The sequence below is a fragment of the Chionomys nivalis genome, chromosome 2, assembly GCF_950005125.1.
Source record: "Chionomys nivalis chromosome 2, mChiNiv1.1, whole genome shotgun sequence".
Lineage (NCBI taxonomy): Eukaryota > Metazoa > Chordata > Mammalia > Rodentia > Cricetidae > Chionomys > Chionomys nivalis.
In genome coordinates this window covers 66,220,016-66,246,014 of record NC_080087.1, presented here as the reverse complement: position 1 = coordinate 66,246,014, position 25,999 = coordinate 66,220,016, and the positions used below count along the sequence as shown (strand labels likewise).

General features: G+C 46.1%; 1 protein-coding gene across 1 annotated transcript; it reads right to left on the bottom strand.

Annotated features, from left to right (window-relative positions):
• Nucleotides 1-2,311: 2,311 nt before the first annotated feature.
• On the bottom strand, nucleotides 2,312-24,274 carry Ppp2r1a (protein phosphatase 2 scaffold subunit Aalpha). Its single transcript, XM_057763121.1, has 15 exons — nucleotides 24,109-24,274; nucleotides 18,127-18,217; nucleotides 15,027-15,127; nucleotides 13,709-13,941; nucleotides 12,842-12,989; nucleotides 12,586-12,741; nucleotides 10,791-10,905; nucleotides 10,620-10,690; nucleotides 10,044-10,178; nucleotides 7,914-8,087; nucleotides 7,583-7,643; nucleotides 6,870-7,024; nucleotides 5,899-6,041; nucleotides 2,894-2,985; nucleotides 2,312-2,768 (listed from the first exon to the last, which is right to left on the bottom strand). The coding sequence occupies exons 1-15, from the start codon at nucleotides 24,184-24,186 to the stop codon at nucleotides 2,752-2,754; spliced, it is 1,770 nt and encodes a 589-aa protein (XP_057619104.1). The 5' UTR covers nucleotides 24,187-24,274; the 3' UTR covers nucleotides 2,312-2,751.
• Between the last annotated feature and the right edge of the window lie 1,725 nt (nucleotides 24,275-25,999).

Sequence of the window (25,999 nt, the reverse complement as noted above, 5' to 3'; positions counted from 1 at the left end):
GTTCTACTGCAGGAGTATGCAATGCCTGATGGAGGCTGTTTTCTGACCCGTTGTTGCCATTTGGGACAGAGGAACCTGATATCTTACACCCATCTTGATGAGAAGCAGGTCACTGTCCTTGTTTGGAAACATGTGCCACCTTGTCTTCATGTGCCACATGTCTTCATCCAATTGGAGAGCCATGTTAATTTTCCCCAGTATGACCTATAGCTCATATACCACAGGTAGATCTTGTGTGGGAGTTGAAAATACTATAACCCTACTCATTAGTCAAAGGGATCTCCACACCCTCACGTGTATCTGGGTTTCTTGGGTCAAAGCAAAAGGGCTGAGTAAAATAGATGCTAGCAAAGTATGTCTAAGAGCTGGATGATCCAGAAAGAAGACAAAAGCTGTCCATGTGTCCATGGACGGTTCTATGAAAAGGACCAGAAGACAACTGTGAAGGTCTAGAGACAGCCTCACAGGAGAAAGTGGGTGTTTAAGTTCATCTTAGCTCCAAATGGTGTCTGTACCTCAGGGTCAAGGACCCAAGGAACCAGCTTACTGAATATGCAAAGCTTCACACTCATGTAATACTGCCTTAACTATAGGCATCTCTTAGGGACATGAAAGCTGCTGCTCCTGCCCCATTTAACAATGCTCTAAGTGCTGGGATTTACAGCAGTCTTGGGCTGCTTCTAGACAATGCAACCAGACACCAAGCACTCCCTGCTAGGATTCCAGTGTCTCCATCTCATGGTCAGGTTGACTGCCCCCTCAGCCAGCCCAAGTTGACCCAAGTGTATACTTCGTCTCTGAGTGGTATGTCCCTTGCCTTTAAAGTCACTATCAAGAAAGGAAAACTGGATGATAGTGTTTAAGGCAATGTTGCACAAATGTTACTGAAGAGGTAGATCCCGGGAGACACTATTAAAATAGAGAGATGCCCACCAGGGCCAGCACTCTTGCCTTCAGACAGTGCTAAGTATCAAGATTCCAAGCTCTGTGCATCAGTTTGAGAAGAGATAAGGACTGGATTAATGTCAGACTGTGCGCCTGGTGTTCATCCAGGAAAACTTCCATTCTGGGGCATGCAGCACTGCTTGAGAATCCTGCTGATGTTCCTAATGTTCTCAGGAACATGAGGGAAGAACTGATAAAACCAGTCACTCAATGCTACAGTTACTTCCCATCCATGTGAGCCACATGTTACTCCAAAGTTATTTCCTCTGAGACTCTTCTTGGTATACAATGTATCTAAGTCCCTTGTTCCTTTTTCAGGGGCTTTTGGCCTCCTTTGGTGAGAATTGGGGTGACCTTCAAGACTCCAGTTATTTAACAGTTCCACAGTCACCAATAATGGCTAGCTGAACAGTGTGAGGGATTCAGGCTCTGTCTTACTCCTTTGGCCTGCCTGGCCTACATTATGACTTCCCTGACCTAAAATGACTGACCCTACTCCAGACATTTGGTCTGCATTCGAGAATAGAAAGGAGGATCATGCCTTCCCTGTGATATGCTGTGAGTACTACTTCTTTCCATGTCATTTTGGCCAGAATTTAGTCACACCACTGGACACTCCAACAGCTAAAAGCACTTCCACATTAAGGGGAGAGCAGATGCTGGAGAGACGACTTAATGGTTAAGAGTGTTTGTTGTTTCTTCAGAGGAGTCATGTTTAGTTCCCAACATCCACGTCAAAAGGCTCACAACTGCCTGTATTCCTAACCCTCTTCTTGTCTGTGGGGGTACATGCAAACACATGGCTAGAAACACAAATATAATGATGATGATAATAATTATAATAAAAGCAAAAAAAATCAATCTTCAAAAATAAGGGCAGGGCAGACACTGAGAACGAATGGTTTTGTCTTCATATAAAATGCCTACAAAGCACTATGAAGCCATGTCCTAAGACTCCACAAAGAGCCCTAACCCGTCTCCTGGTATGAAGGTTTTACTTGCATACTTACATGGATTCACCAGCCAACCTGACAGCACAGCAAGTGGCCCACAGAGCTTGTAAGTGCTATCCTAGTGAGGGCTCACACAGGCCAGGACTCCATCGCAGGCGCTAACCCAGTTAACACTACACAAACCTGAGAATTATGCCAGCGCTTAAAAACCTAAGCTTCATCCCGGGACCCTGCCGAGCAGCCTCTGGGCCCTCTGCCTTGTGGCTCTTGCTGCACTCTTGCCAGTTCAAATCCTTCTTCCTCATGACAGCAGGAGGGATAGTTGCAGGACAGTCTCCTCAGGAACAGAGCAGAGAACCAACCCCCAGGCAGCGCTTTTTCCTCCATTCTGATGACTAAGACTAGAGACCAACTATTTCTACACATTTATTTCTCTGTGAGAAGAGTAGGGAAAGGAATAAAATAAAAATGGCACAGTTGACACACACACACAAAAAAAACATGGTTCAGGGGTTGGAGAAAGGGAGGTGGTGAGTAGATGGGTGAGGGTCCCTATTACAGCAGCAGGAGCCAGTGACCTAGGATGCTCCATCTCTCCCACTATGGGCAGGAACAGCCAGCTTTTCCTTTCAGGCTGCTGCCCTGCCCCAACTTGCACTGTCCCAGCCCCTTGGGAGGTGGACAAAAGTCTTCCCAGGCTACAGAGAGGAGGAACCGTGCTGGGGGAGGGGCCTGGGGTCAGACCATGCACAGGGAGTGACAGTCATTGGCCTCCACCTACCTCCCTAAGGGAGGTACTTGGTGGGGGTTGGAGGGCGGACACCAGAGGCCGGCAATGGTTCTTCTTCCAGCATCAGGCAAGAGACAGAACTGGGGAAACAAGGAACAATCAGGCCTCAGAACTGGACTACACTGCCTACCTACACTACCAAATTCTCCCCCCTCCCCAGGCACCCTTACCCTTCTTTCAGGGCTCTATACTCTCAGGTCCTTACCAGTCAGCGCCTCCTGGGCAAAGTACTTGACATCTACATCCTGGTCCTGCGTCAGCTTCTCCAGGATGGGCTTGACTTCACTCTGCAGTGTGCTGGAAAGGGAGAAAAAAAGAAGGTGGTGAACAAGGCTAGGCTGAGACAGGGGGATCACAGGCAGGAAGATGGCTCCTGTGCAGGTAAGTATCAAGAGAGTCATACCATATCATAAAGTAGCATATAGGACGAGTGCACACACAAGTAGGCTTGGAATCAGCTAAACAAGGAAACTCTGGGGCGCCCAGGTGAGCACACAGGTCTTGGAGCTCAGCAGATTCTTTCACTGACTAAATGTATATTCACTAAGGTACTGTGTGTCTGGTATGAATACAGAGGTATATCACTCTAGATTCTTACCCAGATGAGCCCAGACCAGAAGACAAGACCAATTAATGTGCATGGCAGAAAGATCAAAGGCTTCCTGATTTCAAGGAGCCCTGAAGTTACATCTACACAGGGAGATCTGCCTGTCTTGTAAGTTGTGAGACATGCAGGTACATCTCAGAGACAAAGGTTTAAGGCTATGAAGCAGAGACGAGACATACAGGTATCAGATGTCTCCTTTAGTTAGCAGGCAGCTCCTCTTCTCTCCCTCCATACAACCCTCCCTCATTCCTAACACTTAAGGTTGCTTTGCTTTTGTTGTTTGCTTGCTTGCTTTGTTTTGGGGAGGCAGGTCTTACTATATAAATCACTACACATGACCTCAAACTATATAGCCCAAGCTGGTCTACAGCTCATGACCTTTTGCCTCAACCTGTAGAGTGCTGGGAAGCTGTGTACCACCATGCCTGGCTATTAGACTTTTATCCACAAAAAATTATTTACTTGTGTGTGTTTGTGCACACACTTTTGTGAGTTCTTGGTAATTGGTGTATGTGTCAGGTTTGGATACCCTAGAACTAGAGTTATAAGCACTTGTGAGCTTTCGTCTGGGTGCTGGGAAGTGAACCAAGGTCCTCTGCAAGAGCAGCTAACGCACTTGACCATTGAGCCATTATCTCTCTGGCACCCGTCTATTTTAAACTCAATATAAATGGCTTATTTTCCTGGGTCTAGCATCTCCACCAGTATGATGCCAACAAATCATCCATAATTATACATGTTGCTACTTAGAAACAGGCACCTCTTTTCTCATTACTAAGTTTTCTGTCCTGTGAATAAGTCACACTTTCACTATGTGAAAGTATTTAGCTGTTTCTGTCTTATGGCTACGATACATAAGGCCACGTGTTGGAAGACAATGTTGGCTAGTCAGAGGTCATGGCCTCCCAGTGGCCTAGCAGTTTATCTCAATAAGCTTGGCAAAATGGAGCTTCCTCCCTCCAGCAAAGGTTCCTGCTCTCTACTGTCCTTGTCTGGAGAACGTTCCTGAACCTGAAGGACTGACCTTATCTAAAAGCTGTCACTAAACCAGCTGCAGATTCATCTTTAGCTTGTAGGAGCTGCTATAGGACCCTACTGCCATATACTGAGCCTTGTGACAGGAGCATGCCACTTAATGCAAATTAAGGTTTTGCATAAAATTAATGCAAATTAAGCCCCAGGCTCGCAATCCTATATTTTCCTTATATTCTAGAATATATTCACTGAAATCTGTCAGAAGGCTGTCTCTGTAGTCATGGGTTATCATGCCCCACCTGCCTCCTTCCCCTCTTGACCTAGTGGCCAACAGGCTAAGGGGGACAGAGGACACCCATAGCCACTACATTTGAGTGGGTGGTGGGAGGAGGAGTACTCATTTCTCTAAAAGCAAGGCCTAGCTCAGGGTCTACACCAACCTAACTGCATTCATCCACTTAAAATGCTCAGCCTTTAAAGCCATCGCAGGTGGGCATCCCAGCTGTTCCATAGCTCCCACCATCCTGGTGTTCAGAGTACTTCTGCTGTAACCCGTGCTGTCCCAACAGTCTACGGTGCTCAGCACCTAGTCAGTCGCACCTTCTCAGGTGCTCACTGAGCACATGAAGATCCTATTTTCAAATTAGCACAAAAGAACAGGATTCCTCATAATACTGTCACACATACTGCTTTGATGGACAACTTGCCTCCTCCATCTCCTCCCGACTTGCACCTTCCTGCTTCCAATACTCCCACTTGAATGCCACAACCCTCCTTCCCTTTGTCTTCTTCCCAACCGTAACTGGGAGTTTCCTTGTCTTCCCACCTATAAGATTCTAGACAAATTCTTTCCACATAGAAACATCTCCTCCCTGTCAGCAGATACACAGCTTTCCATTTCCATGAGGCCATCTTGTCAAACTCTTCCTTATACAACTCAGCTGGTCTGTGTGCTGCCCATGTCATGAAGATATTCTTCTGTATTTTCTACACATTTTCTTCACAATCCTGATTCCGAAAACTTACTTCAGATGAATTTGTTTATGCAGAGGCAGGAATTCTACTTATTTTATGTGGGCATCCAAGTGATCTAGTCATTTTTAGAAAAAAATGAACATTTTTCCATCAAACTGCAATGGTACCTGCTGTTCCACACACCTGAGTGCTTTGTGTGCTCTGGAAAACGGTTCAGTGAGACATGAATGTCCACTTCACCGTTTCTTAATTATGTATATACATGTTTCCCAAAGCTTCCCAGGGCACTGTTTAATAGACTCACTAGAAATGTTAAGTGTACTTCATTACTTATATTTTGGTTATGTGCTGTCTGTGGTACAAGTGTAAATTTTAGATACAAGCGTAACTTAATCTACACAGATAAAATATCTAATAAATAAATATTGGCTAATTTCATTTTGGAGTAATTCATTGTAGCACAAGGCTGCAACTACCACCCTCTCTTTTCTTTTATTCTATTTTGTGGGAATGAATTCTCATTCTAAAACAGAAAAAAACAGACATTGTGGAAAGTAAAGAAGCAGCAGCTAGGGTCATAAGCAAGATGGCTTCAAACCCTGCCCCTCGTCTTCAAAATATCTAAGATGTTTAGAACAAGCCCCAGATCTCACCTGTTGTCAAGAATGGGTCCTATTTTCTGTAGTGATTTGGCCACATTGAAGCGGACATTGGCAACTGGGTCCCCAGCCATACGAAGCACTGTGGGCAACATGTGCTTGGTGGTGATATCCTGCCCACAGACCTCAGACAGCACCTGCGACCAGTGAATGGCAGAAGCATGATTATGCAAGTTTCACTGCTAGGTCCTCATGTCTCCCCACCTGACCAGGCCACCTGGGTCATCGTCAGGTTCCCAGAGAAACACGGGAGGATCTGGGTCCAGAGGCATCAACCCCAGGGAGCGGTTACCCTCTTGTAGCTCCGAAATCCCTAAACAGTCTTCTTTGAGGATTGACTGTGCTTTGTCTGGATTTCCTTCATCCTCAAGGTTTGAGTGGTTTTGATTCCTAACTCCTGAAATTCCTCCTTAATACAGGAGTCTCCAAATTGTAGTATGGAGGAAATGAGTCATTTCCAAGCCATGCTTTAGCTTCTAGTGTCAGTAAAACAGCAAGAATAAGTAAGACACTAATGAAAATCAGTAACTATACTCTGACACAAAATCAGAGCTGTTCTATGTCTTCTGTGGCTATTTATTACATTACTCTTCACAGCCTGGTGAGCACCATCATAAATCTACAAAGGTGAGCAAACCAAAGCATTGACTGTTAGGTGCTCTGATGTGTGACACAGCTGGAACTGAACTGGGTCAACTCCAGAGCCACACGCTTGCTCTCCTGCTCAGCAAGCAGAAAGTGCTTCCGTGTGAACACATGTGCTCTACTACCCTCTCAACCTTGGATCTCTCATCATGCAATCCTTAGCCTCCAGAAGCCTAATCTGACACTGCAGACTCAAGCTTTTGCCTGCAGTCTTCAGAGATTCATCCCTGGCCCAAATCATGTTTCTATGTAGAAGCAAAACCACCACCACCACCTTCATCTTAGGGGCACTCCCATTCTCAGGCAGTCGGGGTGCTTACATTGATGCAGAAGAGTGTGGTCATGCGGTGCAGGTAGTTAGGGTCTCCAGACATGGCTAAGACCTTGGGGATGATAGTGGCATGGGCCCACTCCTTCCCGAACTTCTCCACTAGCTTCTTGAGGTTGCTGGTGGCAGCCTCACGGATGGCGTAGACTATAGTAGGGAAAAGGAAAGGGCAAGGGAGGTGATTCAGGGTGAAGGACTGACCATGACCACACCTGTTTCTGCCTAAGGTGAGGACCCAGTGGCCAGACTACACAGGTAGAGTCAATTCAGCCAAAATAAGAAATAGCACTTGCTACATTTTGCCCTGTTTCTTCTCTTACAGCACCTTCTGGCCACCCAAAGAGACAGATGCCACTTGCCTCATTATCCAGAAGTACTAACTGAGGCTCTACTTGTGCAAATTACATCTGAAGCTATTTAAGCATACTACCTAAAACTGCTTGACTGAGAAAAACAAAAACTTTTATTTTTTTAACCACTTAATAAAACCAAGGAACAAGTCTTACAAGGGCCCGAGAGACCACAGTGAGAAGTCTTTATGTTTGAGTTTGAGTGTAGGAATCCACAGACACCCACCACACCCCACTCCTAACCTACACTTCTCTAGGGTTTTTAAACAACAGGTGAGCACTGACAAGGAAATGTGCCAGCTCATCTGTCCTTGCAGCTACTAACCTGTCCTGCTGTATTGCTGGGGGTACTTACCATGATCCACCAGCCAGGCCATACACAAAGAGTTAAGTTTCTCATCAAAAAATTCCACACCCTGCGGAGGGGAAAAGATTGGTAAGGGCCTGAGGGGGAAAGGGGAGAAAGAGAGGGGTTCCAGAGAATCAGGCAGTTCTGATCACCAGACCTGCCAGTCTTCTTCGTCTGACTGAACTCCTTGCATCAGTTCCTGAGTTCAGACATCCCTCCACGGAGGAGGCTCTAAGCCCCTAGTTACAGCACCACAGCCCTGGCACTAGAGTTATGCCCAGACCAGACCCTGAAATCTTATCAGTTCATGGCCAACAAAACCTGGTTCCTCACTCACCAGCTGTCCAGCCAGCAGAGGCATGTACTCAATGATGGCCAGCCGCACTCGCCACTTGGCATCCTCAGCCAGCTCCACAATGGCAGGGAGCAGGGACTGAGAGAGCTGCCGGATACCAATCACCTCATTCACGCAGTCCAGGTTGGAGATGATGTTCAGCCGCACCTCGGGACACTTGAAAAGACGATAGAAGGATTAAAAGAGCACTTAGTACAGCAGCCTTAGAAAAGTGATAGGACATCCACCCACGGAGATGGAGATTGATCTAATGGGTGCTCACCAAGGCCAGCTGGACTGGGACTGAACGACCATGTGATCAAACCGGACTCTCTAAATGTGGCTGACAATGAGGGCGGGCTGAGAAGCCAATGATAATGACACCGGGTTTGACCCTACTGCATGTACTGGCTTTTTGGGAGCCTAGTCTGTTTGGATGCTCACCTTCCTAGACCTGGATGGAGTGGGGAGGGCCTTGGACTTCCCACAGGGCAGGGCACCCTGACTTCTCTTAGGACTGGAGAGGGAGGAGGCGGGGAAGTTGGGGGAGTGGGAGGGAAATGGGAGGAGGTGGAAATTTTTAATAAATTTAAAAAAAGAAAAAGAAAAGTGATAGGAGCAGGTAAGGGCTCCTTTCTAGGTATTGTCCTGTAACTTGGAATATCCAAATGTCCATCTAGTCTCAAAAGTAGCTGAGGTTCTCTGCTCAACGAGCTGAAGCGCCTAGTGTCTGGAACAAGGAGGAGCACATGTGTAGGGCCTATTATCACTCTCATCACTTCACCTTGCTAATGCCAGACCAGGGAGGGAGCACATGTGATGAGCCTCTGATCTGCCTGATTCCAAGCATTGCAAACTCTGATTTACAGTCTGTATCCACCCACACTCACTCCAGAGAGCAGAGACACCCATAGGAAAAAAAACATGGACTGGTCCGACAGAGGCCACAGAACGCAAGTTCTCTGGAAAACCCAAAACCCAGATTCATGAAGAGATTTTATTGTTTGTTTTAGTCTGATGTTTGCTTTTTTTTATCTACAGAACCAGAGTTGCGAATGTTAGACCTTTCAACTGACTTCATAAACCTTCTCTAAAGAAAGACTTCTGAAGAAGGAAACAGCCTATGAGAAATCTTTTTCCCATCCCGAGAATGGGTTATTATTATAGAATCAGTCACTAGGCACTTCACAAAAGTGTTCCATTAAAGAATTTGAATTGGCCAGGAAGTGTGGCTCATGCCTTTAATCCCCAGCACTCGGGAGGCAGAGGCAGGCGGATCTCCATTGAGGCCAGCCTGGTCTACAAAGCTAGTTCCAGGACAGCCAGAGCGACACAGAAAAACCCTGCCTCCAGAAAAAAAATTTGAATGGACAGCAGCACTCTGGCCTGGCATGCATTCAAGAGCTCTGGCTCTCTCTCATCTCTCCCTAACACTGGCAACTACACTTTCTTAACAAAAGGATCTCTTGCAGCTACAGCACTTGCCTACAGGTTCAAATCCAATTCCCTGAGCTGTCACAACAGTGACCTCTTTGGTTCTCTGGTCTAGGTCACCTGCACAGCCAGGTATGGTGACCTGACTGGCTATGGTCAATGGAACACATAGAAGACACAAGCTTGAGCCAAACCCTTCAGTGGGCCAAGAGGTAAGATTACAGCTGTGACTTCAGACTGAGAAAGCCAGGCCAGCAAAGTCAATCTCTCACCACAGGACCAGTTGGAATGATTTGAGAGGAATCATAACTTTCTATGACATTGTATTAGGGTCTCTATGGTACATTAACCTAAAAATCATGGCGTACCTCTCCCGGTACCCACAGTGTCTAAATGGAACTATGGGATGGGTTACACATCTGTTCCTCTCCACTGGCATACTCTGTGCATACCTGAGGATCACCACTGTCTTGGTCTTTGCTCATCTCTCAATACTCGGGGAAAGGATGAGTATGAAGTTAAGGGAACATGAAGAACTATCTAACAAGAGTGAGCGAAAAAGCAGACACTTTTGCCTGTCATCTAGCAGGAGTGTGAAGTGTGGTGCCTGGTGCCAAGATTCTAAACATTCTTGGAAAACTGGGTGAACAGTAGACTACCATCTCTGCAAAGTGCTGAAAACATTCCTGGTGCTCTCACCTCATCCTTGAGCTGAGCCAAGAAGAGTGGCAAGAGATGTTCGATGGTGTTGTCTTTGCCGAGAATGGGAGAGAGGCCCATGATGACTGAAGCCAGTGCTGATTTGACGTGTTGGTTGGCATCTGAAACGAGCTCCTAGAGAGGAGAAGGAAGGAGGAAGCCCAGGGTCAGAAAAACCCCTTTAGTGGCAAGTGGCTACACATACCTCAGTCCTAATGGCTTGAGGAGACCACACTCTCCTACTTTTAACACAATCAGGGCAGCTCAGGCACGCACTGCATGTATTCACAAGTCCTCCCTTGCTTGTTATGTGAGCCCTGCTTCCAGCAGCCACTGCCCCATTCCACAAGATCTGTGGATGAGGGAACTCAGTGGCCTTTGAAGGCAAACACATCCCTTAGATCTTAGGGTTAGTTGCAACCCTCAGATTTTGCCTACAGCCAAACCCAGGACTGTTAAACTCAGTTACTGTGTGTCCTGAAAGGATGCAAACCTAGCTTGGCTCTGAATATACTCAAAACCAAATCTGTACCCCTCTCTGGAAGTCTCAAATCCTACAAGCAAGCACTCCATTACCTTGATGCAGGGCAAGATCTGGGTCATGATCACATTCTCCCGACAGTCAGCTGAGAGATTCTCACAGAACTCTGTGGGCAGAGACAGAAAGGTGCTGCTTAGACTTGATGGCCCAATCCCATTTCTGCCTCTCAGACATCCCCCTGCTAGGTTCTGATTGCCAGCACCAACCTTTGACCTTGTGGGAGGCTGCGGCCCTCACCTCGGCCTCACAGTCCTTCATCAGGTTCTGGAAGGCAGGTACTAGATCTGTTTTGGTGATCTCAGGCCCCACTGCTTTCTGGAGCTGTAGATAAAGAGGAGGGCAACACTGAAAGTCTGGCAGCTGCTCAGAGCTAACAAGGCAAAAATTGAGGTGAAGGCACCAGGACGATGCTAAGACGCAGCAGTGGGGACCTAATACCAGCACCACAACACGATCATGGGTGAAGTCATCACCTCCCTGAACTCTGGCTTCCTCAGAAACAGAAGGAAAGTTCTAGGACATCTACCACTATATGTTTTCCATTTACTTCAGGTTACTTGGGTTGGATTTTCCATTACCTACAGTAGGTGGCCCTCATTTTCATCTGACAAGAAAATATAAGCATATTTGTATTTTATCTAATTGGCTACAAGAAGTGAGTATCATTTTTGTAATTGAAATAAGAGGGCCGGGCGGTAGTGGCGCACGCCTTTAATCCCAGCACTGGGGAGGCAGAGGCAGGCGATCTCCATTAAGTTCAAGAGCTAGTTCCAGGACAGGCTCCAAAGCTACAAGAAACCCTGTCTTGAAAAACCAAAAGAAAGAAAAAGAAAAAGAAGAAAAAGAAATGAGTGAGTTAGAAGATACAGGAACCCTACCAGTCTTGAGGATCCAGAAAAAAGCATATATGTGGGTCTGCTTCAACCTGCTTCGAAGATCAGTTAGAAGCAGGATGACTCACTACTACCAAGAGAATAAGTAAGTAAAAGTTCTACAGGATCTCATATTATCTTGAGCACACACTACCTCTTATTTAAGAACATGTTTGCGGTTGGCCGTGGGCAGATTGTCATTTCCAAAGCACAAGGGTCCCATCTTCCAAGGCCTAGCGTAAGCCTGCTTCCCTCTGAGAGGAAGGAGCAGGAAACTGACTCTCTTGCTTTTACTATGGTACTAAGCCTTTTAGGCACACAGACTTCTTGCCAACAACTTCCTTTGCCCACAAAAACAGTCCTTAGGGCTGAGCCTTCCAGCAGACCCCAGTAATCATCACGAGGAAGAGCTCTTGTCCATCACTTCTGTCCCTTCTCTCGCTGAATCCCAGGATCCTTGCTCATTCTGTCTCTCACCTCTGCACAGGCTGTCTTGTCGGGATATAGCTCCTATCTAGATGCCACTTCCTTATCCTCATAACCAGCTGGAACACGACCTCCTCCTCTCAATGCCATGAGGCACAGAGAACAGCACATTCCATCAGCACTTTCTATTGAGGCTGACCTTCAGCTTGCTCCTTGAAGGCAATGTATGTGTGTAATTCACTGACTGCAGGACCTCCATCAAAGGCACTGCTAATAACTATGGGCCTGGAATTAGAGCACAGCAGTAGAGCACTTGCCTAGCATGGGTCAAATGGGCCAAGCTCTAGGATCAACTCTCAGCACTGAGGGGTAAAGACAGCAGGTGGAGGCATGCTGTCAGGTAAGAAAATTTTGATCTTGTCCCTGTTCTGTCTAGTTTGTGGCATTACTCTGACAACTAACTCTTGGACTGTATCTTAAGGAAGTTTTGAGGTCAGGGAATATGCTTTCAGAGTCAGAACTTGGCTTCAGAATCATTTTTATCTTTGCACTCTCAGTTGCCATTCATGCATCCAGGGTTGGTTCTGCGAGATCAATGGAATGTTTATTAAAATTGAGGACTGTGGTGCCAGCTCCCACATATGGCTCACTCCTCCCCTCAGAGAACCTCAGTGTACCCAACTGTGGAACCATACCAACCTACCTCTGTGAACTTGTCAGCCACCATGTAGCGGACACGCCAGGACTTATCTTCAGCAGCCTGGCGCAAGGTGGGCATCACTAAGGCCTCCAGGTCCTCCTGGGGTAGAAGCTGGGCAATGTTCACACATGCCTCCACTGCCAGCAGCCGCACCGAGTCCTAGGGAGAATGGGGTGGCTTAGGGTAGCAGAGACCTACTGAGCTGAGGGTCCCTTGCCTCAGCAAGTAAGGGCATGGTGAGAGCTGGGGACTGACTCACCTGCTCGTCAGAGGCCAGGTTAGAGAACATGGGAATGATCTCACTCTTGACATTGTCCAGTTCCAGGACCTTGGCAAACTCCCCCAGCTTGGAGGCTGCGGCCCGCCGCACCATGGGGGTGTCGTCTGAGCACAGGTTCCGGAAGTACCTGGGATGGGTCGAGGCCTGGACTTAAGATCTTGGTAAGCCCTAGCAGCTGGCAGTCCAGCATTAACACAGAACACTGCTGGCTATGCTGTAGACTCTACTGCTAACAATGGTGACTTTGTATAACTCATGAACTCTGTCTTTCCAGTCCTACCAACAGGACCAAAGGCAATGGCACATCCCCACACAGCTAACTTGAGGTCTCAGTGAAAGACTACAACACAGTACTCTTTATGTGGCCATGGCCATAAAACTCTTTAAAATGCCACTGACAGGTCTTCCTTGTCAAAAGCCTCAGTCAGAGACACACAGGGAGTAATGGAGACATCCCAGTATGTGCATATGGCTGTAGGCCAGTACTCTGGAGTGACAGATCAGGACCTGGGTTTCATAGATCTGAGCAACAAGACACTCAGCAACTGCCAGGAATGTCTACTCAGGGGTCTAGACTGAAAGTAACACCAGACACCATTTGTTGTGTGGCATTCTAGATTCTCTTCCAAGCAGGCCATGTGTAACCACCAGCAGGAATGAATTTCCAAGAAGGCAGGTCAGGCAAATTCACCCCTGTGGTGTCCAGAGGCCACTGTCAAGAACAAGCCTCCCTGAAGAGAACTGAGGAGGGAGCAGGAAGAGCTCAGCAACATTAGGTTCTGGGAAGACCTAGAGGGGCTGAGACATTGAGAAACGCAAGGAAGGTGATGGAGAGTAAGGACTCACTGTCGAAGTTCTGCCTTCACAGCACTGGATACTCGGGGGTAGCAGACCGAGAAGAGGCCGCAGGCCGAGGTGCGGGAGGTGAACCAGTCTCCACCCGCCAGCCGCTTCACCAGAGGCACAAAATGAGCCTCTAGGTCGGAAGGTGAATGCTCGTGTGAGATGGCCCGTAAGGATTCTACCGCCTTGTCTCGTACTACTGTCTCCTCCACTGTGGCCAGTGACTCAAGGGGTGGCTGTGACGAGAACACAAGGTTAGAAAACAGTGTTTTCTCTATTGTCACAGCTATGGAACCCTACCTCATGGCCTGATCTAATGAGACTCCTCTGATCTCTCCACCCCATCCTTCATTAAAAGCGTCCCATGAGGACTCCTAAAGGAATTTTACTGGGTCCATGAACCAATTCTCAAGGAGGCCCATGTGTGTGTACCTCTCCATGTACAATAATCATTGTTGATGCTGGCTCCAGCACCCATGTACTAGGTTTTAGACCATGCCATTGTATTGCTGACATATTTGTCACTCCTTTCTATGAGTCTTGTGAAACAGTCTTTGATACTGTCCTCACTAATCAAAGAACAGGAATCTGAAGCACACAGGCTATGTAATTTGCCTAAGCTACTATTAGCTACAAGCCAAGATCTAAAAGACCTTTTGGCTCTCCTTCCCTACACAACAGGTCATGGCAGTATCAAATCCTCTCTGTGTTTTCAGCTGTCATCCAAAAGAGATACACAGACAGATGGTATGGTAAGGTAAGGCCTGGTGCACTCAAGCAAACAATCTTGAAAATCCAGCTCTGCCACTTACTAGCTAGGAGTCCCTGACAAGATGGCTCAACATCCTGGTACTCTATATTTATATTGATTCGTGTATCAGGTATACCTTCCTACCCAACCATGAAAACCACAGCGTCTAACTGTGAGTACTTACTACACGCCAAGTGCTATGTGAGGGAATCTAAGTCATTTATCAGGGTGGGCTTCGGGGACCTCCAATTGACCAGGGCAGTTAGAAAGGTTAGCACTCTTAAAAGGCCTATCAGTATGTGGCAGAAACCTGCCTGACCCCAAACCCACAACCCTACAAGTGGGTTGCCCACTGGTCCTAATGTGGGTAAGGATACAGAATGAATGGTAACTGGAGATTAAATGGCACTAATGACTTGACATAAGTGACACCAAAAGACCATCCATTCTAGGATGACCTCCAGCCTCCCTAATCCCTCTCCTTCTTGGTCCCCATTACCCATAGGCAGAACCACAGTTTTGACCCCAAGGTAGAGAAAAGGATTAGAGGACCTCCCAGCTTTCACTCACCAGCAGGCAGTGCACATACTCAGGTCCTCCCACCAAAGTGGTGAAGGTTCCCAGTTGTTCAGCCAAGGCCAAGAGGACTTCATCTTCATCATAGATAGTGTCTGTGGGACAAGGACCAAGTCCATCAAAGACTCAAGCTGAACCAGTGACCCAAGCTTCAAACAAGCAAACAGCCCTGTGCCTCCTCATTGTCAGCATCCCTATCTCCCTGCCTGTCACTCCTCCTCATCTGCTACCTGCCAAGCAGAACGAGCCAGGTCCCACAACTGCCTTTTCTGTGCTAGGTGGGGGGTGGTAGCAGAGTGGCACCACTACTAAGCCTCAGTTTTGGCGCTCTCTCAATGGGGACAAACACAATCATATGTATACAGCCCAGGACAGTCAATGGAATTTCTGGTTGGGTCTAGTTTAAACACGCAGCACCGCTTTTAGGAACTCCTACGTCTTCAGCCAGGAAATTTTCTTCCTTTTTGGGCTTGGTTCAGCCACTGTTGATTGCTTGTAGAATTTCCAAGAAGCTGCTAGACTAAGTCAGATCCTTTGCTGCCTGAACTCATTCTCTCCCCTTCTTCTACTTTTACCAAGCATGAGATCAGAAGCCATGATCACTTGCAGTCAAGACTAGCTTTGGTGTACTCCAGTTCCTGCCAGAGTCAGAGTAGCATGTTTGGAAATCGGTCTGTTATAAGAACAAGCAGCCAAGCGACAGGGAAACTACCTGTGCCTCTCTCAGGTTCTGCTTCTCCTGAGGGAAATGCTGGCTGCTCCCATAATGTGAAGTCACTGGCTGTTCACCAGCACTTTAACATTCTTTCATCTTGGATTTGCCATGAGGAAGGCAAGCAGAGGAGCCTCAGGAGAAACCTAGACCAATGCTATTGATACCTTGACCTCACAGTTCCAGATTCTAGAACTGCAAAAAACACAGCTGTTCAAGACGCCTAGTCTGAGGCCTTGTCCTAGTAAACTAATATAGCTCAGTAATTTTCCCTCACAAAAAGAAAAAAGAAAAGCTGAATGTTTTTTAGATATGAGCTTACAGGCCTTTAGCTTGTACTTGCTGAAGCACTACCAGTGTCCTTTTCATGTGTCTGCTGCTTCCTGTTCTGAACACTTTCTGAGCCCAGAGCAGAAGAAATCTGACATTACTTAGATTTCCAGCAGCTCAAAAATAAATCTGTCTGAATCACAGTTCCTTTTCAGTCTTTGGTCTCCAGCACACTCAGGCTCCCACAGTTCTTCCCATCTGGATTATTAAAATGCCACATGCAATTTTCAAATAATACATCTGAGTAGCATTATCCTACTAGCTTAGTGAACTGTCACGATCCCATTATGTGATTCCTGACACTGCAGAGGAAAGAAAACAGCAAAACAGGACTGAACCCTGACCTCTGACTACAGGGCCTCTGTTCTCAGATATTACCTTGCTAGCAGGCTGCGACCTCTGTGCCTCCCCTCACACACTCTCTATATATCCACACAGTGGTCCCAAATCTCACTCCCTTTGTACTCTAGCAGCTAACCACAATGGCACCTTGCCCACCAACAGGATTAAACCTCAGAGGCTCCATATAGTACAGAAAGCCAGCTAAGGCAGCCCATTATAACCTAGGTGGTTCTCCCGGTGCCCCTAATCCTGATGGTCTTGCCACCTCACCTTATTTACTAGTTGCACATATTGGTTATTTTCATTAATTGCCCAGCTCCCTCCTCGCACAATCACCTACATACAACTAAACTCTTCTTATAGAACAGCTTTCAACTAAAGAGCAGAGCCCAAGAGGTGGAGGGCATTCCCAGGATCTCAGCAGAGTTATGCCACAGTAGCTTGTTTTAAAACCCAGGGATCTTTGGCTTGTCGCCTGTACCATTACTCATGTAACTGCTCTTCATGTCATTTTGCTGCCAAGTCTCAGCATCCTAAACCTTAGGGTATCTCTGATCGCCAAAGGAAGACCCCTGGCTTGGGACCATCTTCTATACCAGATGCAGAAAACTACTCTTCCGGCTGTGTTTATAGTCACACCTTCACACTTCATCATTAGTCATGCCACTGTGGCAGGGCACCTAACGCCAATAGGCCACAGCTACCCATGTGTCAAACAAGGGAGGGCCAAAAGGCTGGGCCTTCTACTTCTCCTAGGTCATCCACAGGAAATGATCCAACACAAATCACTCTGTCAGTAAGAGAGCACGGAAAACCTTTACTTCCAATTCTGACTAGAGGGGACTACAGTAGGGGAAAAATGAGAATAGTGACAGCAGGGATTTAGTATGGTGGCCCACACTGTGCCAGCCATTGTACAGAGAACTTGATGCACACCTGCAGACAGTAGACTTGGCAAAAGCTAAGAGAGCCCCACTTAATACATCCCTGGCCCAGTCACTGGCTCTTCACAGGAGCCTTAGTCTTCATTTAGGCATCATGCCTATCTTATCCACAAACCCTCTGACCAGGCAGATGTGACATCAGATCCCAACTCTTCACAATTAGTTAATACTGCTCACTACAGAGCCTAAATATAAAATCCCTTTGGTCACCTCCAGACAGAAAAGTTCTAGGGAAATGAGTCACTTCATCTTTTTGTGCCTCAGTTTCTTCATGTTCAAATCAACAACAGTAGCATTCCTTGCTTTAAGGTGTTGCTAGAGACTGAGATGAATGACAATGGAGATGTAAATTTAAGAACATATGCACTCTCATAAGCACTCTGTGAGCTAAGAGTTAACTCAAAATCACAAGAGTCCAGTGGTCAGCTGGCATGCAACAACTATGTAATTAAGTATTAATGATTAATGCTCTTTAATGCCCACATCAACAATACAGTACGAAGATTATCTTCATTTTAGAGATGAAAAAAAAATCTAAGAAACTTTTCTAAAGTCAATGCTAACAGTTGAAGCTGTGATTTAAACTAGGTTCTGCTGCTCCATCGTTCCATATAATTTTCTCAGAGGATCACACTTAGGCTCCTCTGGAATACTGCCCCGTGCCACTGTGGCATAGGGAAGACTTTTAATTTATTAATCTACTTTTCACTCATTAGTAAGAACCATTCAACTGTCCTCACCACATCTGCTCCCCAGAAATCCTTACCTGTAAGGAAGGGCAGGAGCTCACTTCTGGTCCGTTCAACCCCAAGGGCCAAGGCGATGGTGGAGAGTTTCTTGATACTATTGAGGCGAAGCTAATGAAAGGACAAGCAAAGGAAGAGAGAACATTAGAAATTTTGGACCCACAGGAGTACCAAAGCTCTGAAACAATTAGGTCAATCCCCAGACTGATCCACTGCTATTCATGAAGATTCTCAATGATCAATAGTAACAGCAAAATACAACCAAGCAATTCTGTGTTTCTGAAAAAAAAATATTTACTAACAGCAACGGTAGCAATGGAAGCCAGAACCTCTCCCAGGTCTTCCCAAGTTTAGTCTAAAGCTGAACTCCATTCCTACCTCTGCTCCTCACATTACTACAAAGAACACTTGGAAGGGGAAGCAGAAGGAAGCAGGAGGATCAGAAGTTCAAGGTCATTCTTGACTACCTACCAAGTTCCAGGCCAGCCTTAGCTGCAAGTGAACCCATCACAACAAACAAATAACCCAGGACTGTAAGAATTAACAATATAACAGTACCTTAAGAATGGAAGTAGTTGGGCACAGTGGTACACCCCTGTGACCCCGATATGCAGAAAGTTATGGCAGGAAGATCTTGAGTTTGAGACCAGCTTGAACTATATATAGTAAGACCACATCAAAGAAAACACCTTACTGATGTTCCCATAAGCCACCCTAATTAAGATGATTGTACGTAGAAGGAGGCCTATGGGAGGAAGGGGCTCAGAGGGAATGTCAGGGTACAGAGAGCAGTATGATCAAAGTGCACCATGTAGATGCAGAAGAATGTCATAATGAAACCATTATTAGGTGCATAAATATATGCTAAAAAATCCAAAAACAAAAAGCAAGACAAGCATTAACAGTGCTAATACCTCTAGTTCCGTGGGGATGACCCACAACATGAAGGTGTATTTGCTGTCTCCATGTAAGCATGTGTTTTTTCCTTATTGTTTTTGGCTTGCAGCTTCACCCTCACATAGGTCATAACAGTCAAAATATCTCTTACCCAAGGCCAGTCACAGAAAGCCTCATCTTCCTGTATTCCTGTACTACAGTAGCAATAAAGGATTTATCCTGATTGTCAACTACAAATACCATTTCAGAATGGATCCTGTCCCATACCCAAAAGGAGTATTGCAGAGGCCAGTAAGAATGATGAAAACTTTCCAGGTTTTCCTCATCCAGTCAGTTATCAAATAAGGTATGTGGGAAACCTGATTTACAGGCAGCTGATAAAAAAGCACAGGTAAAAAGACCTGGGACTTACGACTGGCACCTGAAGTTTGGGAGACAGACTTAGGAATGAGACCTCAACTGTGGGGTATAACACTCTCCAAGTAGACAGCATCTCGACTGAACTAGGTTACAGAAACACTGGCCGAAGAACTGAACACTTGTTTGCTAGCAGGGAAATCATGCACCATTTAGGACCATGGAACTCTCTTGACTGTGGTGTGAAAGCACAGAAAAAGCAAGCAGTTCTGTTCTTCCAACACACACCATGTGGGAGACACAAACCAGCCCTAATCCCTTGTACTTGTGAATGTGAAGGAGCATCTTTGCTAGTATTATGTTTCATCTTAAAATGAAACCATCCTCAATTCAGAGTTGATCCTAGACTTTATGAGTATCCTTATAATATAGCAACAGAAATGGAGAAGACATATTTGCAGAAGGCAGGTCATATAAAGATGTAGGAAGATGCTGGGGTGGCATATTCACAAGGTCAAGAACACCAAGAATTGCCAACAGCTCCCTGAAGTTAAGAAAGATGAAACAGACTTCCCTTGGAACCTCAGAGGACCACTGACTTGATTTAAGATTTTTGGCCTGCACGATTTTTAGAAGATACATTTATGGTTTTAATTCATCCTGTTTGTGGTAATTTATTACATCAGCCTTAACAAATGACTGTCTCTGGCTAACACCCTAGGGAAGAACATGTGTGACCATGCCTCTCTACTCCACAGAAAGTGAGGCTCAAAAAGGAAACGCTTGCCTAGACCAGTCCTGAGAGCCGAACATGGCAGCAGCATCCCTGTCTGTTTCTTCCTCCCACAGGGTGCTTTTGTCTACCCAGGTCCAGAGCTGTCCCAAAACAGAAAAAATAACATTTGAAGAAGGCAATGCTTGAGGGATTACAAACCCTTCATTACCCCAGGAGAACACTCTTCCTGGAAGGAAAAAGAGAACAGAGGAAGCTGAGGGAGAACAGGGGAGTCTGCTCTCTTTTCAGGCTCCACACAACTGGAAATAGGTCTTCAAATTACTGTGATCCTGAACAAGTATGGTTCTCACCTGAGGGAACTTAAAGGAGGTTTCTGGGCTCACAGACTATGCTGAGGATCTGAAAAATGCTATGATGAAAACTGTCTGAGCATAGCAGTACAAGCCTGCATCTCCAGCACTCGGGAGGCTATGGTAGGAACACCATGTGTTCCAGATCAGCCTGGACTACAACGCAGCATCTTACCTCAAAAACACAAGAAAACAAACCACAGCAAAAAATGTACACACCAAACTTTCCATTTAGTGTCACCACAGTAGCTTTGGGAGCAATGAAAGAACAAAGGAGGTCCCAAATCTCATTTCGGTGGTAAAAAGTCATCTACTAAACCCCCAAACTTATTTTCAGTCAAACTATAAAATATGCAGATCTATGGAAAGGTTAAAAAGCCAAATATTGCAAACACTAACAATCCCTAGATGCCAGCAGTAAGCCCACAGGTGGTTGTTCAGTACCCAGCAAAACTGTTCTTTAAACTACCAGTAAATGTTTCCAGTCTTACAGGCCAGTGTCTCTGAACCACTCAATTTGTACTCAGCACGACAGCAGTCACAGGAAGGAGACATTCTGCAAACAAACTGGCTAAGCTTGTATTCCAGCAAAACTTTACTTGCAAAAGCTGCCAGTGGCTGGATATGGTCCACAGTCTGTATTTCTGCTAAACCCTATACTAGTTTTTCAATGCTCTTGCCTCAATTTTTTAAAATAAATCTTTATTTATCTATTTATATGTACACCGTGTTCTGTCTACATGTATGCTTACATGCCAGAAGAGGACACCAGATCTCATCAGAGATGGTTGTGAGCCACCATGTGGTTGCTGGGAATTGAACTCAGGACCCCTGGAAGAACAGCCACTGCTCTTAACCTCTGAGCCATCTCTCCAGCCCCTCTTGCCTCAATTTTTAAAAATGAAATTCTACTAGGATGGTTGTCTTAGCAGCCTGCCTCCTTTTCCCTTTGTGTTTAGATAGATGTTTGTGCTCCTCTCCCAAATAGACTATACGAAAAGCTGTCAGAGTCACAACTGGTGAGCAGCAGCCCTAAGAACAACAGAGGGTACCAGGGAGCAAACATAATCATGTTCATAATCTTAACGCCAGTATTAATAGCACATAACATCTATAAATTAGCTCCCTGTTTGCTTAGCCAGTGTATTAACATACTCGGCACTGTGCTCTGAGGTCTTGTTCTAGAAACACCATTTTAAAAGGCAAGGAAGCTGATGCAGAAAAACAGGCACTTTTTGGAAAGCAATGAATCCCCAACCAGAACCTAAACACTCTATCTGTCCATACTGTCATTGAGAAAATATGCCTAAGAGTTGGGAGTCTGAATATGGGCAGCCGTTCTTTCACTCTAATTTTGATTTTGTTAACTATGTCCATTGTTTTCTTTGAAAAGATGGCACTGTGAATGCTGGAGAAAAGAGGCAGAAAGCTGTGTAGTCGTGTGGCCTGAATTCAAAGCTACGCTGCCAGCAATCAGCTGCAAGATCTGAGGTCATCTTCACCCAGAGAGACATAAGACAGACTTCTGACCTCCAGAACCATAAATAAAACTTTATGCTGTTTTATACTGCTTAATTTATGGTAATCTGTTACAGAAGCATTACAAAACTGACACACTGACCTAAGCTAACCAACTTCCTTATTGTCTCTGTGTGTACACTTCATTCAACAGCTTCCCTCAACCTTAGCACTAATGTTGTTTTAAATGGGTCTCTTCCCTCCCATGAGGGACGGTCTGCAACCATGTATAAAAGCATTCCTGACTTCTACCCAGCAACAATCTCCCAGTTATGACAACCAAAACATCTCTGGACATTGCTAAACATCCCTGGTGGCAAAAATTGTTTCAAGCTAGGAACTACAGTTATTACATAGATATACTACTCCTGCTTTCTGTAAGCCTCTTCCCCAACTTCTCATACTGTATCCTGGAAGGAGTCTCTCCACTGGCCCAACTCCTCACCCAACTATTTAGTTGTTAGGTACTCCGTCCTCACAGTTCCTTCCTTGACAAGCAGGTATTGGCTCAAACTTCAACTTTTTGACAAGGCTTCCCACACTAATAATGTACCCTACCTTCCTTATTTTTCTCTTTGCTGTTCTTCACAATCAACACAATATGTATTTATCTGTCACCCTTCACTACAAGGTAAATTCTTCCAAAGCCAGCTTTTTTCTTCTTTTTCTCACTGTACACAAGCATCTAGAGCACTGCTGAGAACACAGGCCCAACAAACAGTTGCTGATTCATTATCCCAACATTGACAGGTCTCAATCACTTCTTACAGGTGGTAGTATATTTAGTTCTGTTTGACTGTTTCACACCTAACTTCCTGTACAGCAACCAGCCAGTTTCTTTGTTGATACAGAGTGTCACTATGTAGTCTAGGCTAGCCTTGAACCTGCCTCTGCCTCCTGAGTGCGGAGATCACAGGCAGGCACCACCATAACTGGCTTTGGTCTCTTTTCTGTCCTCAACAACATTCCTGATAACTGCACGTGTTTACTGAACACATAAATTCACAGAGTATCCCTATAACCAGGCAATTATTTCCATTTAACAGAGGAGAAACACCGATTGCTTGAGTCAATCAGCAAGAAGCGCAAGGACCAGGAATACAATTCCAGTCTGTCTGGCATCAGAACCAGAATCATACACATAAGACTTAGAAGCTGGGCTAGCCGCAGGTTACCTAGTGCACCACAAACAATTCCATACAAAGGAACAAACAGAAGGTCCACAGAGCACGGTACCACAATAGCCACTCCCCCAAAATAACAGCTAACCTTTATGAGGCCTTTACAAGCAGCCAGTTCTATTTTACTACATTTCCTCAGCCACTGGGGTAAGCCAGGACTATTATTAGCCGGTATTTTGTAGAAAACAGAAGCCAGGGGCGATGAAATAAAGTGCACACAAGGTTATCCTCAGGTGAGATGATGCGGCCTTGAGGTCTGACCTCTTTCAAAACCACAGCAAACCGACTCAAAGGCCCTAGGTCACTCTTCTCTCTGAACCAGAACTATCAAATCGCTTGGCAGTCAGGCCTGGGAAGAGACCGGGAAGAGGTGGGTCTGTACACGTGACCCACCCCTGAATTAGGCTAGTTAAATCTCAGGAGAGGATACTTTCACATCCTCCTTCCTCCTCCTTCAGGAGAGCTACCCCAAATACCAGGCGAAGGCCCGAGAGGAATGGACGGATGTCCTGGTATCAGTCCTTACTCGGCCCAGCTATATAAAAACACTAAAAGCAATGGGAACTGTATCCCGGTCCTCAGCAGCCATGAGGGCTTCCCCTACTCCGCTGGTCACGCGCCCCCTTCTATCTCCCACAGGGGGCCATTCTGAGTCCACCGCCAATCATCAGACTGGCAGGCGGCCGTAGTCTCCCCAGCCCATCTCGGGCCGCCCAGGCACAGATCCCGGGCGGCCGCGCGCACCCAGAAGGGACCCTCGAGGCTTGCCCTCCACTGGGGACAAGACCCAATCAGGAGCGCCATCTCATCGAATCTTGCCACTAGGCAAGATGAGACCTGGATTCTGATTGGTCACCGCTGCCTTCCGCCACTCCCGGAGAACCCCGAGCCATCTCTCCCGCATTCCGCGATCATCCCCGTCCCCGATCTTCCCAACACACTTTAACGGAAGGTCCCCCACACCTGAACGTCTTCATTGCGGAGTTCATCTATGAGCACCGCAATGGGGTAGAGTGAATCGTCCCCGTCGGCAGCTGCCATCTTGCCTCCCTGGCGTCTCTGTCAGGCTGCGGCCAGCGCCGGGCGGAATCCGGGATCGGGCGGGGCAATGCGCGGGGAAAGGACGCAAAGAGGGCGTGGGGGCTCCCGAGCCACGCTACAGGGGCCGTCCCGCCGCCATTGGCCGCACAAGGTCGCGTCTGTTTGGTCCGAACCTACCAAGGCCCGCCTACTTCCCATTCACTATTGGTTGGGCGAACCAGATTGGCTTTCCGCTGTAGTATCGGAAGCGGAAGTGGGGTATCTTAGCGACCAAGGTTGTTCCCGCCTACATCACCGCTAGCAACCACAGAAACGAGCAGGGCTTTGAGCCAATAAGGATCGAGGAGAGGAGGTGGCAAAGTGGCTCCGTGAGGCGGCGCAGGGAAGGCTTAAACCGTGTGTTGGGAGCGGTGGGTGACGTAAAGGAGAAGCCGGTCGGGTTGTACCTCTGCGGCGTCCTGTGAAGAAGGGAGACTTGCCTTGGTCGCTTCTTCGACACTGGCCGGGGGCGGGTGACATAGGCCCACCTGCCCTCCTACTCTGGCTCCGTCCTGGAGAACTAGAGTGGACAGGGCGAGCCCTTATCCGGCCGAGGAGCTTCTAGGTAGCTAGTTAAAAATCAGCGAGGTGGAAGGTATTTTAGGTTGTACCTCTGTTTCACGAAGACCCTGTGACCCCCTTACAGACTAGTGTAAAAAGTATCATAATCATTTTTTTTTTTAAGATTGAAAAGTGAACGTATGAAAGGGAGGAAGGTGGAGATATCAGGGTGGATGAAGGCTTATTAAGGAATGTCTTTTCTAAGCTACGCATGACTATTTTTGTACTTGTATTTTGTTTTTCTCTTCTCTCTCAGACCAGAGAGACAATTAAGGAAGAAAACACCCTCACAGAGAGTGGGCATTTATAATCAATGATGTGCATTTGGATCTGAATTGTATCTCTGGTCCTCGTGCAGGCACAGAACTGGGTAGAGTTGCTCCTTCCAGTGCTATCTTGAAGTGCCATTCCTCCTCATTTGAATGATCTCTATTGAAATCTCCCCCCTTTCCTGTTTCATCTACTTTCACTCATGACAGTGTTTTCCAGTCTGATCTTGAACTGTCCTGAGTTAGACATTTTAGGAAATACTTGATTCCTTAACAGTCACAAGATGGGGGTGAGTTGTGTTTGTTATAATTATGATCTACAAGGTTATAATTGGTACTGGGCTTTTCAGGGATTAATGGGAAGATGCATTTTTAGAAGTTATGAGTTCTTATTGGTATTTCTAATCAATTTATGTAAATTGTGAGAATTCAAATAAAAACTAAGGTTTTTCACTTAGCAATATTTTATTTTATACTTGTACTCCTTTTCCAAAATCCTTAATTTTTAGTGTGATATTATGAAATATCTGGGTTTGGGGACATATGTGTCCTAAATAATTATATATGATTGATGATTATATATTAGGATATTATTGCATTTAGAAACATTACATGTTAAACAGTTATGCCATAACCAACACACCTGGGTGTCATAGGAACCTGGAAAGAAGGGTAATGGAGATTGAGAAACAAAACTCAGGGTTCACTTTGAGAATGATTCTTATTTTTCCCATTGCTGTTGAAATGTTGTATAGCTAGCACCTGGAGATTGCAAGCAGGGTTTGAGAAACAGTCTCTTTGGCTGCATTATCTGAATTCTTTCTTTTGCATTTCCTTGCCCTTGGCTTCTTTTGCCCCAGTGGACATTCCTTCTAGGCTTTATCTTGTGCCTGAAGTTTTTCAGTCAGGAGATCACATCTTGGTTAGGGTTCATACTTGAGAAA

Excerpts from the sequence above, each read along its gene's own strand:
- Ppp2r1a (XM_057763121.1), bottom strand. The coding sequence starts at position 24,186 with ATGGCAGCTGCCGACGGGGACGATTCACTCTACCCCATTGCGGTGCTC. Across the intron at positions 18,218-24,108 it reads TCCGCAATGAAGACGTTCAG|CTTCGCCTCAATAGTATCAA; the intron begins GTGTGGGGGACC and ends TCCTTTCATTAG. Across the intron at positions 10,691-10,790 it reads AGCCTCCCACAAGGTCAAAG|AGTTCTGTGAGAATCTCTCA; the intron begins GTTGGTGCTGGC and ends CTCTGCCCACAG.